The 19434-nt window shown below is 53.9% G+C and overlaps 1 protein-coding gene across 2 annotated transcripts in view; it reads left to right on the forward strand.

Annotated features, from left to right (window-relative positions):
* Positions 1 to 18333, forward strand: part of FLT4 (fms related receptor tyrosine kinase 4) — a 44354-nt gene extending 26021 nt beyond the window's left edge. Inside the window, exons 17-30 of one of the 2 annotated variants that reach the window (XM_045484441.1) lie at positions 117 to 252; positions 701 to 805; positions 1169 to 1282; positions 1459 to 1547; positions 1681 to 1828; positions 2332 to 2426; positions 3008 to 3130; positions 4245 to 4356; positions 6177 to 6276; positions 6585 to 6690; positions 7199 to 7344; positions 8596 to 8716; positions 9827 to 9912; positions 15400 to 18333. In XM_045484441.1, coding sequence (XP_045340397.1) covers positions 117 to 252; positions 701 to 805; positions 1169 to 1282; positions 1459 to 1547; positions 1681 to 1828; positions 2332 to 2426; positions 3008 to 3130; positions 4245 to 4356; positions 6177 to 6276; positions 6585 to 6690; positions 7199 to 7344; positions 8596 to 8716; positions 9827 to 9912; positions 15400 to 15601 — 1683 coding nt within the window. In that variant the 3' untranslated portion in view covers positions 15602 to 18333. The remainder of the gene's footprint in view (positions 1 to 116; positions 253 to 700; positions 806 to 1168; positions 1283 to 1458; positions 1548 to 1680; positions 1829 to 2331; positions 2427 to 3007; positions 3131 to 4244; positions 4357 to 6176; positions 6277 to 6584; positions 6691 to 7198; positions 7345 to 8595; positions 8717 to 9826; positions 9913 to 15399) is intronic. The other variant, XM_045484449.1, reaches the window with a different exon arrangement.
* The last annotated feature ends 1101 nt before the right edge of the window (positions 18334 to 19434 follow it).

Consider the following 19434-nt stretch of genomic DNA (forward strand, 5'->3'; position numbering starts at 1 on the left):
CAGTCTGTCCCCTCCTTGCCTGAGAGTCCCAAAGGAGATCCCATCTGTCCTGGGGAAAGTTTTACCCAAGACCGTGGTATGGCCAAATCAGTGAATCGTCCCCACCCCCACCCCAGCCAGCCCATGCAGACATCAAGACAGGCTACCTGTCCATCATCATGGACCCCGGGGAGGTGCCTCTGGAGGAGCAGTGTGAATACCTGTCCTATGATGCCAGCCAATGGGAGTTCCCCCGGGAGCGGCTGCACCTCGGTGAGGCGATCGCCCAGCCTGCCCCACCCACCCTATCCTGCCTGCACAGATGGGTTTCAGCCTCTGAAGTGCTGAAATCCCTCCATTCTCAGGCCAGAAAGTCATGCCTGGCCCCCACCTGGCCCAACCTGCCCATCTGGGCGTGCATCCCAAGAACTTTGGCCAGGGCTCTCAGTTCTCAGGCCCCCCGAGGTCACTTCCTGCAGCTCTGAGCTGGGTGGGCCCATCGCACCTGCTGGGAGAGGATGCAGGGCCTTCCTGTCAGCTTCTCCTCTCCCTCTCTTCCCGCTCCTGGTCTCAGTGCTCTTCCTGTTTGGCAGGGAGGCGCCCTCTCCTCCCCCTCCTGGGCCTTCCTTCCTGGCCCCTCTCAAGGGTTGCCCCTGCTGCCCATCCCTCTTCACCCTCGCCCTCATACAGCTCACCTGGAGCCGGCTCCCTGCCCCCACAGGGAGAGTTCTCGGCCATGGGGCCTTCGGGAAGGTGGTGGAAGCCTCGGCTTTTGGAATCAACAAGGGCAGCAGCTGTGACACTGTGGCAGTGAAAATGCTGAAAGGTGTGGAGTCTGAGGGTCAGGAGGTGGTGGGAACGGTGAGGGGCAGCAGCTCTGGTTGGGCTGGCAGAGCTGTGGTGCAGAAGGGGAAACTGAGGTTCAGAGCCAGAGCCTGACCCAGGGTTCTTCATGGAGGCCTGAGGCTTGGATCCGAGTCATGCTTCCCAATCCCACCCGAAACTCCAGCCTCAAAGAGGCGAGTAGGACGAGCTGGGGACTCTACGCCCTCACGCGCGAGAGTTCTAGCTGCACTTTAGTTAAGCCGGTGGTGGGGAAGAGGGACGCGCACGGACTAGGGGCCGGGGCCGGGGCCGGGGAGGGCGGCGGCAGGCCGGACACCCCGCGAAGCCCCCATATCCCCTCCAGAGGGCGCCACAGCTAGCGAGCACCGAGCCTTGATGTCGGAACTCAAGATCCTAATCCACATTGGCAACCACCTCAACGTGGTCAACCTCCTGGGGGCGTGCACCAAGCCCAATGGTAAGGAGCTCGTGCCCCACCCCTCCCCTTCCCCTGAGAGGAGGGGCCTGCTGGGCTTGGTATGGGCGGGGCCGGTCCGGGGCGGGTCAGGAGGACTGAGGAGTGGGGCATTGCTGTGGTGCCCGCCCTCCACCTTGCCGTCGGTCCCCGAGCGCCGCGCTCTCGCCCTGCTCTAGGCCCCCTCATGGTTATCGTGGAGTTCTGCAAGTACGGCAATCTCTCCAACTTCTTGCGTGCCAAGCGGGAGGCCTTCAACCCCTATGCTGTAAGTGGGCGCCCTACTAGTGGCCCGAGCTCTTCCGGGGACCCGAAGGATGCCAAGGTGGGCTAGAGGGTGGGGGAGCGCCACTGCCGCGGGTGGCGGAGCCCCCCCTGAGACACACTTTGTTGATACCTAGGAGAAGTCCCCTGAGCAGCGAAGGCGCTTCCGCGCCATGGTGGAAGGCGCCAAGGCTGACCGGAGGCCAGGAAGCAGCGACAGGGCCCTCCTCTCCAGGCTCCTGATGGGCAAGGGCGGGGCAGGACGGGCCCCTCCGGTCCAAGAACGTAAGAGCCTGGCTTCCCCTTGCCCAGAGAAGTCTGGCTGGCATGAAGATACCCATGATCAGGGGACTGTGAGATAAGCTGGCCTCACTTGGGCCCTCCTGAAGGGGCTTACATGGGAGAGTGTGTAATGGGCTTTTCCTTTGGAAGGGAAGACACCACAGGGGCAGTTTCCAGAGACTTGACATTTGATTCGTGCATCATTGGATGTACAGACATTTGCTTTCCAGACAAGGGTGGGAACAAACAGGAAGTAGCAGGTGCAAAGGCCTGTGATGCAACAACATTCACCGCTCTGGGAGTAGATAGTGGGTGCCACAGAGAGAGTGGATGCTGAGGGGCAGGAGAAGGTGCCCACACGCCAGTGAGCTAGTGCCAGGGGCTTCAGGGGCCCAACCAGGAGGGATACAGCCAGGGTTGGTGAACAAATGCTCCCTTTGGGGAGGGGTGGAAGACAGGAGTTGTGGAAGGGGCGCCTCATGAGCCCGCCTCACTCCATTTTGCAGCCCGGGACCTGTGGCTGAGCCCGCTGACCATGGAAGACCTTGTCTGCTACAGCTTCCAGGTGGCCCGAGGGATGGAGTTCCTCGCTTCACGCAAGGTGACTGTCCCAGCAGGCCCCTCAGAAGGGAGAAAGGTGCAGACCTACCAGTACACCAAGACACACACTGTCCTAGCTCACCCCACAGTGATGCTATGGTCAGGGGATGTTTCTCCCACTTTGCAGAGGAGGAAACTGACACCAGAGTGTGAGAGTGATTTCCCAAGATCTCTAGCTATCAGCAGTGGAACTGGATGTGGGATCTGTCCCACTCCACAGCCTTTTCTGCTGCCCCCAAAGTTCCATGAGCCCCTGGAGAGTCTCAGGGGAGCAAGAAATCTATCCCCAAGGGGTACCTGAATGGTTCAGCTGGTTAAGCATCTGACTTCATGTCAGGTCATGATCTCATGGTTTGTGGGTTCGAGCCCCACATCAGGCTCTGCACTGGCAAGGAGGCTGCTTGGGATTCTTGCTCTCTCCTCTCTCTCTGCCCCGTCCCTGTCTCTCTCTCCCTTCTCTCTCTCTCAAGATAAATAAATAAAATTTGAAAGATTAAAAAAAAAGAAAGAGCAGGACTCGGGCATGGGTGGGCCCCGGGGACCTGTGCTGACCACCCCCCTCACACCTCCTCGTGCCCCTAGTGTATTCACAGAGACCTGGCTGCTCGGAACATCTTGCTGTCAGAAAGTGATGTGGTGAAGATCTGTGACTTCGGCTTGGCCCGCGACATCTACAAAGACCCTGACTACGTGCGCAAGGGCAGCGTGAGTGCAGGCCACAGAGGGAGGGCAGGCAATGGGGGCATGGAGCTCCTATCCAGGAGCCAGGTGGGGGACTCACAGCCATCTACATGGCAGGCCTGAGAGCCTATAGGGACCTTAGAGGCCCCACCAGGGCACATGGGGCAGGGGAGTAGAGACAGGAGCTGAAGAGCAGGGACCGTGGTGTTCCAACTAGAGCTTGTGTTTGGCCCCATGTCCTTGTCCAGTAGGTGGACACTGACTGACTCCACATGCTTGCCCTGCAGAGGTGGACCCTGAATGGTGCAGGGTGGTCACAGAAAAGTTTGTGTGTGCTGGGTGCAGTGTGTGTCCCATTGGTGGCACGAGGCAGCCAGGCAGGCACTAATTTAGGGGTTTGTCCCCCAGAGGAGAAAGGAAGATGCTTGGAGAGGGAGCAGTGGGCGAGATGGGTCTAGGCTGTGATGGGCCACCCTGATAGCATAGCCACCATGCAGAAAGCTTTTGCCCTTCATTCTCACTCACGGGTGAGTAGAGGGGGCTGGAGGGGAGAGTCCAGTGTGCCTTCCAGAAGCCCCCTCTGCAGGCCATGAGGAAAGGGGAGCAGAGGTGCTGAGGTGAAGGCAGAGGTAAGTCAGAAGGAGCTGTGGCCCTCAGGGCTCCCAGGTAGAGGCCACAAGAGGTTAGAGAGACAGATGATGGGGAAGGCACATCAGGAGCTACAAGAAGAGTGGTCAGGGGTGATGCCAGGCATCCAGTGGCTACCCAGTGAGCAGATGAGGAGATGAGGTGGGGATGGTGAGGGGGTGCAGGGTCCGGTTCTGCTAGAGGCTGGGTCTGGGGTCCAGAGGAGGAGGGGTTCCAAGTGCCCCCCTAAGAGTGCTCAGGGGCAGAAAGGGGCCCAGACAGACCTGGGAGAACAGCAGCAGGGCAGAAGACTTCAAGGAAGACACTAGGCACCTATAGGGTGTGAGAGTCTTCTGAACACAGAAGGGGTGGGAAGAGCCAAAGGCCTTTCTTGGGGTGTGGCTCCAGAGTTCTGGGGAGACTGGGGGTGAGAGAGGGGCTGCCCAAGTGTTTGGCTTTCTCCCTCTCTTCCCTCCCTCCATGGGGACAAGCTTCCTCCCGCCTCCCCCAGGCCCGGCTGCCTCTGAAGTGGATGGCCCCTGAGAGCATCTTTGACAAAGTGTACACCACGCAGAGTGACGTGTGGTCCTTTGGGGTGCTGCTCTGGGAGATCTTCTCCCTGGGTAAGTGCACGGCAGGGTGTGGGGGAGGGGAGAGGCAGGATGGTAGGCTCCAGGTCACACCACCCTAGCCCTTGTGAAGCAGGGGGCTGGGCGGCTCAGACGTGTGCACCTGGAGCAAGCAGTCACTCTATGGCGAGTGGCTTCAGAGCCCTCCACCTCTCCCCTCTGCCTCCAGCGTGGGCCACCCTGGCACCAGCTCTCGCGGGTGGAGGGTGGTGTGCTCTGGTCTCTGCGAGCACAGAGCCTGTGTTTACTAGGCAGTCCCCGGGGTTACCGCAGGTCCCAGAGGAGAGGCCTCACAGGTCCCCCCAGATCGTCCCCTCCCTGGATGAGCCCCTTCCTCACCTGTCACTGGAGATGCCGCTCCTGCCTTCAAGGGCTGGGGTGTGTCCTGGAGGAGACTGGGTGCTGACTCAAGGATTGTACCTACTTAGGAGAGTTCCACGTGGGTCCCTTGGTGGGCCCCCTGGGACCAAGATGAACCCCCCCCACACACACACACTAGGGTGGAGCTGGGCAGTGAACAAATGGAGAAGTAAAAGAACTAAAGAGCAACTACCATGAATACTATTACTAAAAATCCAAGGGCCTGGAGAGCACAGGAGGACAGACAGGGGCTGTGTGTGAGCTGGAGAGGAGGGCCTGGCTGATGAAGGGGCTGGGGGAGGGCAGGCAGGCCTGGGAAGACAGCAGTCCAGGCTAGGGGGCAACCAGGCCCATCATCCCGGAGTGTCAGAGGTGGGCAGGGGATGAGGAAGGGGCATCAGGAAATGCAGCAAGAGGTAGGAGAGGTGGTCCATGCCCTGCACGAGCTGACCAGGGTGAGGACCTGGAATTTAAGTCTCATGGAAGCCATTCAGAGCTTTGAGCGAGGGAGAGAGCAGTCTGGGTTTTGTCTTAAAAGAATCACTCCTGGGGCGCCTGCATGTCTCAGTCAGTAAAGCATCTGACTTTGGCTCAGATCATGATCTCACGATCCTTGAGTTCGAGCCTCTGCTATCAGCTCAGAGCCTGCTTCGGATCTTCTGTTGTCCTCTCTCTGCCCCTCCCCCGCTCGCATGCAGGCACACATGCGCGTGCATGCTCTCTCTCTCTCTCTCTCTCTCCCTCAAATATAAATGAAAAAAAAAGTTTAAAGGATTGCCCTACTGGGGCTCCTGGGTGGCTCAGTGGGTTGAGCGTCCAACTTCAGCTAAGGTCATGATCTCACAGTTCGTGAGTTCAAGCCCCGTGTAGGGCTCTGTGTTGACAACTTGGAGCCTGGAGCCTGCTTTGGATTCTGTGTCTCCTTCTCCTTTGCCCCTCCCCCACTTGCACTTGGTCTCTCTCTCTCTCTCAAAAATAAATAAACATTAAAAAAATAAAAAAATTAAAAGGATCGCCCTGCTGTTGTGTGGCTTGCCCTCAGGGGCAGAGGGAGACCAAGAGGCTCTTTAGGGCCATCTTTTCTGTGGTCAGGAGAGGCGAGGTACTGCAGGCAAAGCCACAGGATTTAGGAAGGGATTGCATTGGATGCCTGGGGAGGGTGTCTCTGAAGAGGGGTCACGGTGCCAAACCTGGCTTAATTGGCTCAGTGTGGCTCCCTGACCTGGGGATCCCCGCAACCGTGTTTTCATCCATCATTCTTTTTTAACCTAATGAAGAACTGTAATAGGAGGACAGGAGTGCTGGCCAGCCCCCACCCCCACCCCAGGCCTGGAAGCAGCAGGATGAGCCCTCTGCCATAAAGGGCCAGGACAGAGCCAATCTGAGGGGGCTGGACTGAGCACCGGCTTTCTGCTCCCCACCCACCCCCTGCCTCACTCTGTTCCTGCCATCAGGGGCCTCCCCCTACCCTGGGGTGCAGATCAATGAGGAGTTCTGTCAGCGGCTGAAAGAGGGCACGCGGATGAGAGCCCCAGAGCTGGCCACTCCCGCCATGTGAGTTTCCCCACTGACTCTGCAGGTGTTGGGGGGTTGGTGGGGTTGGGGGTGTTGCATGCAAAAGGAGCAGAACTGGGGAGGTGGCGCAGGCCTGAGGCTGGGGTAGAGGCCTGCAGATGGAGTTCATTGCTCCACCCCTGATCCACCCACTGGCCCCTGGACAGCTCTCCCCCACCTGCCCCAGGCAGAAAAGACAGGGTAGGCAGTGAGGGTGTGAGGGGCCAAGGTTAGGGGAGCTGGGCAGTCTGCTGGTGGATGGTGCGGGTGCACTCAGACCACAGGCCAGCAGTCAGCTTTACCCACAGACGCGGCGTCATGCTGAGCTGCTGGTCAGGAGACCCCAAAGAGAGGCCTGCGTTCTCGGAGCTGGTGGAGATCCTGGGGGACCTGCTCCAGGGCAGGGGCCAACAGGTAAGTCTTCTCTGTCCACCCTGTCCTGCTGTAGCAACCTTTGACCCCCAACCCCAGGACCATCGGGCAGATGGTCAGAGCCCGTCTTTGGCCATGCGGAGCCCTCGACTGGCCTTCAGGGGGTCTGCAAGCCCTGCCCCCTGCACCCACCTTTCACTTCTGTCTCCCTCCCACAATGTGCCTGGGGGTGCAGAAAGCAAAGCCAGCTCAAGCCCACCCTAGTGCTCTGGGGTCCAGAGGCGTGAGCAAGGGCTGTGCCCACAGCACCAACTGTGCCCCAAAGGAGGGGACCCTGGGTTGAGATTGCCCGTGCTGTGTCTTCCTCCTTATAAGTGGGGCACCTGGGAAGGCTGTTGGGAGAATTCGCTAGGCAGGCTCACTTAAACCTCAGAGCACCTTGCTGCACAGAACTTCACCGGTCAGGAGCCCCAGCAGTCCTGAGCGCGAGGGTGGGGGCTGAGGGGACACAGTGATGTCTGACCCTGGTGGGCTCTGCCATTCCCACCAGGAGGAGGAGGACTGCATGGCTCCCTGCAGCTCTCAGAGCTTGGAGGAAGGCAGTTTCTTGCAGGCGTCCACCACGGCCCTGCACATCGCCGAGGCCGACACCGAGGACAGCCCGCCAAGCCTGCACCGGCACAGCCTGGCGGCCAGGTCAGCCACACTGCCTCAGGTCCAGGGATCCCCTGGGCAGGGAGAAAGCAGTTCCGACATGGTATATTTTATTCTCGTTAGTCATCAAGAAAAAGCAAACTACAAGGACTTGAGAGACCAAATTTTTTTGGTGATTTTATTTTTTTAATTTTTTTTAATGTTTGCTTGTTTATTTTGAGAGAGAAAGAGCGAAAAGAGGAGGGGCAGAGGAGAGAGGGAGACAGAATCCCAAGCAGGCTCTGCACCGTCAGCCTGGAACCTAATGCGGGGCTTGATCCCACGACCTGTGAGATCGTGACCTGAGCCAAAATCAAGAGTTGGATGCTTAACCAACTGAGCCACCCAGGTGCCCCAAGAGCACAGTGATTTTAAAAGACAGTACTGGGGGCTGTGGCTCCCTGGAGGGCCTGGTTAGCTTTGGGGCCCCTCCAAGGCCATATAGACTGCCACTTTGCTTTTCTCTGCACCCCTTCAGTCCTTCTCTCTACCCTCCAGCCTCCTCTGCTTCTGGCACTCATAGCCCCTAAAGGCACTTCCCCTTAGTCTGAAATTTGGGGTCCTGGGAGCAGAGTAGGCCTGTCACTAATCTGTATTCAGGATTTAGACGGTAGCCTAAGTTCCCAGAGTTCTGGATCAGATGTCTCTTGCCGATGGCTGTTTATACTCCAGGAAAGCTTTTTATGTTTCTCTGAAACCCACCACCCCCTGCGCCCCAGCATAGAGCAGGTTCAGGCCTGGGAGACAGGAACAGCCAGCTGGTGCCCACGAGACTCCTTCCACCAGTCATCCCCACGCACATACGGACATGCACATGGGCACACATGTGTACACACACCCACACACACAGGCCAGGTGGCAGCTTGCTGCACCAGACTGCTTGCCTTGCACAGAGAGGCCCGTTCTGGGGTGAAGGCCTCCCTACATCTCTCGCCAGCTCCATGCCAACCACCTGCCTCTGCCCCCCGGGGCTGGGCGCTCTGTACTCACATCCTATGCCTTTCCCAGCAGTGGCCTCAGGAGGTTTTCTCCTCCCGCACACACAGGAGAGGAGACACCGCTCAACATGGGGAGGGGGGCCGCGTGGTAGATGGCTGCAGGGGGCACCCGAGGGAGACCCAGCCCAGCACCGCACCCAGGGCCCATACTCTCATCCCAGGACTGGGTCCTCCTGGGGAGACATGGGGCAGATGGAGAGGTGGAGAGAGCTTTCTGGGGCACATTTCTTCAGCACTTCCTGCTTTCTCCCCACAGATACTACAACTGTGTGTCCTTTCCTGGGTGCCTGGCCAGAGGGACTCAGACCCAGGGCTCCTCCAGGATGAAAACATTCGAAGAATTTCCCATGACCCCAACAACCTACAAGGCCTCCGTGGTAAGTGGGGCCAGTGGGCCCGGGCACCCCAGATCAGGGTGGCTGGTCTCTGTCTGCTGGGAGAAGGTGCCGGGAACTCCTGAGGCTGGCAGGGGAAAGTCGCTGAGGAAAGGGTGCTAACTGTCCCTTGAAATGTCAAGTCCTCTATTGCACCTCAGGCATGTTGGGGTCTGTGTGCCTCTGCGATGCCACCATCCCTCAGCCGCTCCCCACTGTGCCCTCATCACTCACACAAGGTCTCCTTCCGCACAGCATAGAAACCCAGTGGAAAGACAGCTTCTCCTCCCAGATGGTTATTATTGGATTAGCCTGAGTCAGGGCTTCCCTTTGGTGGCCCCCCAGCCATGTGGCCAGAGAGAAGGGGATGGTGTCCCCAGAGAAGGAGGCCTGGGAACAGGGCACAGGACATAGCTGTGTCCTCGGATTCAGTCAAGCAGAGTGGACCCACCATGCCACTAAGCCGGAGCCCGCGTGTCCACTTTGTAAAAGCACAAACTCACCCTCTTAGCCTATTTCCAAGACACATAGCCAGGAACCTTCCCATTCCAGCCTCGCTCCGGATGGGCCTGGTCAGTGAGTGCTCATGTCGCCTGGGGCCAGGTGAAGATGTTGGAGGGCCCCCAGTTCTGACGAGAGTGCTATTCCCCTCCATGCAATTCAAAACGAAAGTCACGCCCCATCTAAGGGTGACAGAACCCCGCCAAATCTGGGATGTGTCTCCTTGAAGACCATTTTTATCCACTACGAGCTGCCAGATTCTTTCAATGTTCTCCCGGTTTCTCCTTGTGTTCCTGCTCTCCCTGCACCCTGAGCGCTTGCATAGCCACTCTGTAGGACCCCCCAGCATGCGGTATCCCAGCTTTGCCAACTCCTGAGTGCCGGCCAAGCACGGCCCCTCTGGGCCTCAGTTTCTCCCTCCATGGCAGGGGCATGTGACCCTCCCCGCATGCTCCAGTGAGGGGCGGACACCTGTTTTCTGCTCACTTTTCACAGGACAGGTGTTAGGTCTGCAGCAGTGCAGGTCTGTGCCATGCTGTTCTGGCCGGGGGGCAGCTGCCTGCAGATGGGCTTCAGGGGAGCCTACAGCCTCGGCTTGTTCTCTGCACACAGGATAACCAAACAGACAGTGGGATGGTGCTAGCCTCCGAAGAGTTTGAGCAGCTGGAGAGCAGGTACAGACAAGAAAGCGGGCTCAGGTAGGGCTTCTGGAACCTCTTTCCCTGCAAAGGGCCAGGAAGGGAAGCTGGGCCTGGGTATGCCCATCACTGTCTTACCTGAAACCTTTCATGGTTGCCTATTGCCTTTTTGTGTGTTCAAAGCAAACTACTCTGGAACTCAAGGCCTTTGGCCACCAGTCCTCCCAAAATACCCCCACCCCCATCACCATCCTGGCTCAGCATACCTGGTGCTGGTCCCCTACACCTTCCTTCCATATGACGGATGCTCTTGCTGAATCGAGTATGAGCCACCATGCCCACTGTACATATGCACCCATAGCCAGGGGACTCCACCACCATCCCAGGACCCCAGTATTTAAGCTCAGTGGCAGCAGGAGACAGACAGATCATGTGACTTGGAGCTGGCTGCTGTCCTATTTTGATAAGAATACTGTTACAGAGAAATCCTTGTGTGCCTGCACAGAAAGTGACCCAGATAGATGACCTCCCTTTGTCCAAGGTGATAGCACCCTACCCACCCCCCCAAAAAAAAACTTGAATGTTTAATCTTTTAAGAGTATAGATGAAATAGTTACATGTCTACCTATTCATTCTCCTAGTTGACTTGTACATTACTGGGTTTAAGTTCATTTATTTATTTTGAGAGAGACAGAGGCAGCGCAACTAGGGGAGGGACAGAGAGAGAGGGGCTCCACGATGCCAGCCCAGAGCCTGACTCAGGGATCCAATTCATGAAATCGAGAGATTATGACCTGAACTGAAACCAAGAGTCAGATGCTTAACCAACTGAGCCACCCAGGTGCCCTGTACATAGCTGTTTAAATGACAGGACTTGGGGGTGCCTACCTGGCTCAGTTGGTGGAGCATGCAACTCTTTTTTTTTTTTTAATTTGCATCCAAGTTAGTGAGCATACAGTGCAACAGTGATTTCAGGAGTAGATTCCTTAATGCCCCTTACTCATTCAGCCCATCCCCCCTCCCACAACCCCTCCAGTAACCCTCTGGTTGTTCTCCATATTTAAAAGTCTCTTATGTTTTGTCCCCCTCCTTGTTTTTATATTATTTTTGCTTCCCTTCCCCTGTGTTCATCAGTTTCGTATCTTAAAGTCCTCATATGAGTGAGGTCATATGATATTTGTCTTTCTCTGACTAATTTCACTTAGCATAATACCCTCCAGTTCCATCCATGTAGTTGCAAATGGCAAGATTTCATTCTTTTTGATTGCCAAGTAATACTCCATTGTATATGTATACCACATCTTCTTTATCCATTCATCCATAGATGAACATTTGGGCTCTTTCCATACTTCAGCTATTGTTGATAGTGCTGCTAGAAACATTGGGGTGCATATGCCCCTTTGAAACAGCATACCCTTTGGATAAATACCTAGTAGTGCTATTGCTGGGTCGTAGGGTAGTTCTATTTTTAGTTTTTTGAGGAACCTCCATACTGTTTTCCATAGTGGCTGCACCAGTTTGCATTCCCCCCAGCAGTGCAAAAGAGATCCTGTCTCTCCACATCCTCGTCAACATCTGTTGTTGCCTAAGTTGTTAATGTTAGCCATTCTGACAAGCGTAAGGTGGTATCTCATTGTGGTTTTGATTTGTATTTCCCTGATGATGAGTGATGTGGAGCCTTTTTTCATGTGTCTTCTTTGGAGAAGTGTCTGTTCATGTTTTTTGCCCATCTCTTCACTGGATTATTTGTTTTTTGGGTGTTGAGTTTGATAAGTTCTTTATAGATTTTGGATACTAACCCTTTATCTGATATGTCGTTGCGAATATCTTCTCCCATTCCGTTGGTTGCCTTTTCATTTTGCTGATTGTTTCCTTCGCTGTGCAAAAGCTTTTGATTTTAATGAGGTCCCAATAGTTCATTTTTTGGAGCGTGCAACTCTTGATCTTGGGGTCGCAAGTTCAAACCCCACATTGAAATGAACGAATGAACAAATGAATGAATGGATGAATAGATGACAGGAACTACAATACTGTAAGACATTGCCTTTTTCCACTTTCTTCAGACCACTCACTTCTACCTTTGATGTCTGTGTCTGTCTCAGGAGTCCCTTTTTAGGTCATCTGACACAATTTTCCAGAACAAACCATGGCTTCTGTCTCTGCTGTTTTTTAATCACTAAATGAGGTTGTCACTGAATATTTTACACTAAACCACAAGTATTTATTTGTATCATGTTAGGGTAGTTGATGCTATTGTTCACCTTTCTGGTAGGTGTATTTATGACATCTACAACTCAACCAACTATTGGATATTTTCCCAGCAGCCTGCAAAGGGTGTGTTTGCAGCACTGTTAATGCTGGTGGTTGTGGGATCACACACCCAGCCATGACTACTTGCATCTATACCATGCATCTTGGCCTCTTTTTTTGTTTTTCTTGATTCCATCAGGTGATCTCTATTGGTAACCTAGTTTCGGAAAATTAATGCTAATTGCATTTTTGTAAATAGTTTTTGGCTAATGTCCTTTTACCAAACAGTATTTTCTATCTCAAAAAAAGATAATTCAGTAAGAGGGTGAGTCATAAGGTGATTGTTAAATTCTAATCTCCACATATCTTCGTAAAAACAACACCCAAAATAAGGCCACTCAGAGCCCATACCTGTGATGTAACCAAGAGAAACAGACTCAAGTTTACCTGTGAGTAGGGAACTCAGCACTAGGGCCAGCAGAGCCAAACCTGAGTCTTGGTGGAGGGAGAGTAAATAGGGACTGTCCCATGAGAGAGGAGTGTGATAAGGTCCTCCAGACAAACAAACTGGGGAGATAATGGAGGAGCCAGAGGTCTGGTGGAGGAGAGCAGGGCTCCAGGGCAAGTCTGAAGCACCAGGAGCAGCCGTCTTGGGAAGGAGCTGCTTGTGAAAGGGAGTGTTTTGTAGTGAAGGAGGAAGAAAGTTGCAGAAGATAAGAGTCCTCCAGAAGCAAGAATCCAGAAGACAGATACACACCCAAGGAAACCATTTATTACAGAACTGCACCTCACAATAGAAGTGACAGCACTATTTTTCTCACGGGGTTCCCTGGGAAGCACAGCATGACCAGCCACCGAGAGGTACAGCAGGTCACCTGGTGGGTGCATTCACTTGGTACATGGAACATTCTCCAAACAGGTGCAAAGATAGAATGCACCTTGAAGGGCTCTGTGCAGGGAGAAGGAGGGAGCTTATCTGTCCGGTCCTTTCCTGTCTCCTGTGAACCACCAATCACACTTACCACATAGGGTCCTCACTTCCAGGTCACTCACCCGGCCCTTAGAGGGGCCACTTAGGATGACAGATCCACCCCCTGAAGTGTGGCATTTCATCCAAGTGTGTAGGCAAGAGGAAGATATGGAAGCTCTGGGCTGGTGTTAGGTCAGCATGGCTGTGTGGCAGCAACCACAAGGGGGCCCAGGACTCCCAGCAAAGTGACTGGTTGGTTCCAGGTGACAATACAATGCAGGACAAGAATGGAGCCTTTGCAGAGGATGCAGTTGAAGGAATTCAATGTGACACCACAGACACAGGTCTAGTGCAGCACTCCTAAATTAAGCAACATCAGAAGCCACCCATATCCTAAGCCCCTTCCATAGGATAACCAGATACTTCTAGCTGAGGAAATCCCAGCATGAATAATCATGAACAGAAAAAAATAATCACTATCCATACAGAATTATTATAAGAATAAAACAATTAGAATGTAGATGTAAATACTTAAAAAAAAAAAAAAAAGAAGCAAGGAAAAGCTGATACATACTCCAGTGTATTCAATACATAATTAAACAAAGGAGCCACACCAGGAATCAGAAACTCACTCAGATGGAAATGGTTAGTGTGACAGTATTAAATGGTGGTTGACTACATTTCAGGAAAGAAATTGAAATAAAAGAGAAATCCCCTCAAAAATGAAGACTGGAGAGGGGGTGCCCAAGGATCAGTAGATATGATCAATTCTTCCTTGCAGAGAAAGACACCGAAGATGGACATGAAAAGACAAAAGAAAATAAAACCAAAACAAAGAGGTAAAAAAGATGAGAAAGAAAGTTGGTGGTGTAGTAGTTGAGTAGAAAAGATCCAATCTATGTAAAATTGGAGTCTCCGAGGAAGCCTATGCTGACAGTAAAACAGACCTAGTATTTTAAACTTGGAATTCAAGGGGCGCCTGCGTGGCCCCAGTCGGTTAAGCGTCCAACTTCGGCTCAGGTCATGATCTCGCGGTCCGTGAGTTCGAGCCCCGCGTCGGGCTTTGTGCTGACAGCTCAGAGCCTGGAACCTGTTTCAGATTCTGTGTCTCCCTCTCTCTCTGACCCTCCCCCATTCATGCTCTGTGTCTCTCTGTCTCAAAAAATAAACGTTAAAAAAAATTTAACAAAATAAACTTGAAATTCAAGATAACCCTCTTAGAAAAGAATAACTAAATCTACATCTCCAAAGATGGACTAGGAAAACTGACCCAGAACAGTAGGCTTGGACGCAAAGCTTAGTTGAACTGTTAGACTTTCAAGGTAAACATTCTGGAAATTCAGGCAAAAAGGCTGAGTCATTTATTTATTTATTTTTAATATTTATTTATTTTTCGGAGAATGCAAGCCGGGAGGGGCAGAGAGAGGAGGACAGAGGATCTGTGCTGACAGCAGCGAGCCTGATGTGGGGCTCAAACTCATGAACCTTGAGATCATGAAGTCAGCCACTCAACTGACTGAGCCACCCAGGTGCCCTAGGCAGAGTCATTTATGAAGGAAAAAAAAAGTCAGGCTGGCATCAGGCTTAGTACCATGCAAAGCAAAATTAAAATCAGAAGCAATGAAGCAACATTTGCAAACTCTCAAAGAAAGTGAGAGCTTAGTGGGGAGTGTCATCTGACCATCAGTGAGGACGCAGGGGTTGGGGCTGGCACCTTCAAGGCCCCCCAGGCCAGGGAGAGAGGAGCTTGGCGTTCATCCTGAGAGTGACAAAACGCCATTGGAGGGTCTGTCAGGAGAAGGACATTCTCCAGCTGAAAGGATCCCTGAAGACAAGGCCCTAGGGAGGCAGGGTGGGGAGAAGAGAGGTGTGCCAGTTTAGTGCAGAGCATCTGAGGTGGCCACTGGCTCTGGAGCAGGACAGGGCATGCAGAGAGGGGCATGAATGCATTCTTCAGTTAAAACATACAGGCGTCTGGGTGGATTGGATGTGAGGGGCTCAGGAAAGGATGTCACCCAGGGGCTTGAGCCACTGAGTCAGCATTGGTGCGTTCACAGAGATGGGCAGGTCTGGGAGAGAAATAGGTCTGGAGGCATGGAGCAGGCATTCTCCATCATCCCACACCCAGGCTTGGGACAGAGAATGCTCCAGTGTTTGCCAACACTCACATCAGCCTGCTTTGCTGTGTGCATCAAGTCTGTGTTCCTCATGGCTCTGGACTTGCTTGATGCTCTGGTCATGTCTCTGGTGATTCCAACCAGACCCCCTACTAGGGTCCTGTCCTTCTTGTCTTCTTGTCTTACTGACCATCACCTTCCCTGTCTCAGCAGCTGTAAAGGACCTGGCCGGAATGTGGACGTGACCAGGGCACACCCTGACACCCAAGGGCGGCGGCGGAGGCCAGACCGCGGGGCGCGGGGAGGCCAGGTGTTCTACAACAGCGAGTATGGGGAGCTGGCGGGTCCACATGATGTGGGGGACTGCCCACCATCTGCCCGTGAACCCTTCTTTGCAGACGACTGTTACTGAGGGCGGCCCCCAGGCAAGGCCCCAAGACCCTGGGCTCTGACCCTTGGCACGGGTGGAGGGACATGTCTGGATGGCGAGCAGACGGTAGGGGGCCCAGGCTGGGAACTCCTCTCCTTCAGCTTGGGCCAGGAGGCATTTCCTCCTCCCTGGTTAGGAAGAATAAAACCCAGGCTCCAAGGCTCCCCAAACTCCATCACCACGCCTGCCCTAGGCCACCCTTTGGATCTCCCGGGGCCTTCTTCCCTTCAGACTCAGATTCCATGTAGCCCAACACCCATGGGTCCAGCCCTGATTGCCCTGCCCCCCATGCTGGGTGGTGGCATGGTCCCCAATTTCTGACGAGGACTCCGTAGGTCTGAGAGTCACAGGGACAGAGGTGGAGCCAGACTTGTACTGTGGTCTCCCAGGTCCCGCCCCACCGTCCCCTGCACCTAGTCCCATGAGAATGGCTTTCTTGCCTCTCCAAGGCTGAAGACAGAGCTTTGTACTTCCATCTCAAACAACAAATGAGGAATTGGGGGTGGGGTGTCCTCTCCTGAGCTGGCTGAACAGCTCGCCCTTCCAGGGACAGGGGTCTCTGCAGCACCAAGTGTCAGGGTCACAGGGTACCTTCCCCTGGGTGTTGAGAACTACCCAACAGAACTTTTTTGTTAGAACTTCAGACTATTTGCGCTGCTGTGAAGAATTTACTTTTCAAATCTTTAGTCCCAGGGGAGCCCAGGGAAGGTCTTTCTGAATCTAGACGACTCTTGTCTCTGACCCCTAGTCAGGTGCCACACCAACATAGCACAGGCCACCATGGCCACCTTTTGCTGGAGGAGGGCTCCAGCCCCACCTGCCTGGCCCAAAAGTGGAAGAACCAGATGATAGTCCAGAGCTGTCCAGCTTGAGAAATGCCTGGTTCTTCCCTCTGGGTCCTCCATCTGCCACCTTCCAAGCTGTGAACGGCCTTATGAGAAGCCAACACCGTGGGACCCACTGAGGAAGGTCTTTGGTGCTGGCCCAGAGGACCCAGCAGCATTGTGCTATGCCGGGAGGCTATCAACAGACTTTCTTGTGGCCCCGGGGACAATCCTGTGTTCTTCCCCTGGTGTGTGCCCGATGTCGGTGCTCAGGCAGGTCAAGCCTTCACAGGGAAGTGACCAGGACCCTCTGGAGGCTGGAGCTGCTCTGCCCGGGCCCCCACTCCCCATTCCAGCACCCACTGCCCAGTCACCCCTACCTCCGGCAGGAGAGAGACCCTTCTCCAATTAGCACCATGGAGATTCACATCCCACCCCCACCCCACGAGACGCTTGCAGGACAGGCGGCCGTGCAGCGAGCAGGGGCTTGCCCGGCAGAACACCTCCCCCACTGCCCATTGTGTATTGTTCTTTTAAAATATATCGAATGCACGTATGACTGTAATCCTCACTGTCCCCAACGGCCCTCCTCCTAAGCTGTCACCTGACTGGGAGATGTAAGTCCCAGGTTTACCTGGTGGAAGTCCAGAGGCCATTCTCAGAGGGGCAAGGCTCACGATGCAGGTGCAGGGGCAGCCCCCCAGTACCCTCCCTACGTGCATATCACCTGATTATGTCACCTCTCCTCCTGTCACATAACTGTACACACAAAACTGGGAAGACAACCTACCGTGCCCTTATAGACCATGTGTCCTGAAAAGATCTAAAGTATTTAACAAAAGATAATAATAAATTTGATGCCAGTCTTTGAGTTACAATGAATTGGTTCTCAGCTAAGTCCCAGCTATGAAGATGTGACTCCAGCCTTCTCATGGAGTCATTAGCCCCATGAGACCACAGGACAGGCTACCCAGAGGAACAGGCACCAGAGGCGACTGTGCCCCGTCCCCTCCCCAGCTGTGCAGTTCCCCAAAGCCACCAGCAGAGGGCGCTTGGGAACCACCAGGAGGCCTGGCTGCTCTCCCCAAGCCAGGAAGCACCCAGCCTGGCGTCCTATAAACACGTGGTAATATCTGCTTTATGGGTAAAGTGACACAACTCTCTGTCCCCGACTACTACAGCCAAACACTGCTTCAGGCCGACCCAGGCTGCCACAAGTCCCCTAGTTTCACTGGGCCTAGCAGGTGCCTTTGACCAACCCCATCACACACAGTGGGGCAGGCCCAGAGGGGTGCAGTGCACACTTAGGTCACCTCCCTGGTGTAAGTGTGTATCTGGACTCCGAGATCAGGAAGGTCTGAGCTGTGACTCCAGCTTCAGTCACCCCCAGATAGATGTGCTCCAGCCAGGGATGTGTGGCAGGGCCCTCCACAGCCCTCCCCTGACATGTTTGTGTGATTTCCCTTCCCGAGTGAGCAGCTGGCATAGAGGTATCTGTGGATTGAGGTGTAACCCTGGCCATATGAATGTGGCCCAGCAGTAGCCTCAGGGGTTCGGGAGGGAGAGCAAGCAATGACCCCTAAACCTGGTTTTGGCCTAGGGCCAGGTATGTGGGGGACAGGCAGGGGACACCTCACCCAGGGGAGTAGATAGGAAGGAGCCCAGCAAAGGTGAGGAGGCTATCCTGTGGCCAGGTCCTATGCCTGCTTGTCCAGGCCTCTCCCATGCTGGGGAGACTTCTGGTTCCCTACTCCCCTCCTCGGGCTGTGATGCCCACTGTCCTGGCCTCATTTTCAACTCTGGTGGGAAGATCCCCTCCCCACAAAGGCAGTTGGTAATGATAGGCTTGTTGTGGTTTTTGCTTCTATAATAAATCTAATCTGAATGTGACTACAGAATAGACCCACACTGTCCCCTTCCCCATTGGGTTTGGACTTTATAAATTGGACTTATTTTAACTTTATAATGTCATTGGTTGTGTTACGGAACCAGGCTGGAACGCTGGCGGAAAAACCAAGCGACACTCGGAGATCTTGGATCGGATATTTATTTAACACCGGCAGGCTCAGAGGAGACCATTTCTCCAAAGATCTGAGCTCCGAATGAAGGGGGGAAGGGTAATTTATATTTGTCAATTTCCATATCTGTGTCAGGTTTTCGCCCGCGTGGCAAACAGGGCAAGAAGAACCCGGAAGAGGGGTCTCTAAGCTAGAGACCAGAGCTTGTTTTAGTCCCATTGGCCATCTTATGGTGTAAAACTTTATTCATTTTCCCCAACATTCCCCCCTTTGATGCCTTTTTAAAATCTTTATTAGACATCACTTTTTAGCTCTAGGAGTTGGTACCCTTAGAGAGCTAAGATACGTGCTGCAGTTTGACAAGCAACAGTGTTTTCAATAAAACGTACCAGGGTAGTTAGTATAGAGGGACCGATGGTCACAAGTAAAATTATGGAAAGGAGGGGCCCTGCCAGGGCAGGGAGCCAGGATGCCCAGTGTGTGAGATCCCATCCTCTCCATTGACCCATAGTTTCCCGTTGTCTACGTTGAATTCTTTCCTTGAGGTCCTTAACCTTAGTCCTGACTATTCCTGATTGTTTTACAAAATAGCAACATTCCTCCCCCAGAAAGATACAAGTCCCTCCTTTTTCTGAAGTGAGGAGGTCGAGAGCTGACCTATTTTGGAGGGACACTGCTACCAGGGAGTTTATTTGGCTTTGTCAGGTTCCCAGGGAGTCTGCCATCCAGTCCATGTCCAGTTTGTTGATGGCAGTCAACATGATGGCATGTCAGTCTCTATTAGCCTGACAGCAATAAGCAAGATCAGGGCGATGACACCAGTAAGGGGCAAGGGCTGGCAGAGTTGCATCTGAACCCCTGGGCTTGGTCCACACGTTGATTCCTCAAGCTTCTGCCGTGAGCAGGCCAGCCAGCTTCCAGGGTGTGGCTGGAGCAGGGCTGGAGATCTCAGGGGCAGTGTCTTTTTGAGGGT

The sequence above is a fragment of the Leopardus geoffroyi genome, chromosome A1 (genome assembly GCF_018350155.1).
Source record: "Leopardus geoffroyi isolate Oge1 chromosome A1, O.geoffroyi_Oge1_pat1.0, whole genome shotgun sequence".
Classification (NCBI taxonomy): Eukaryota; Metazoa; Chordata; class Mammalia; order Carnivora; family Felidae; genus Leopardus; species Leopardus geoffroyi.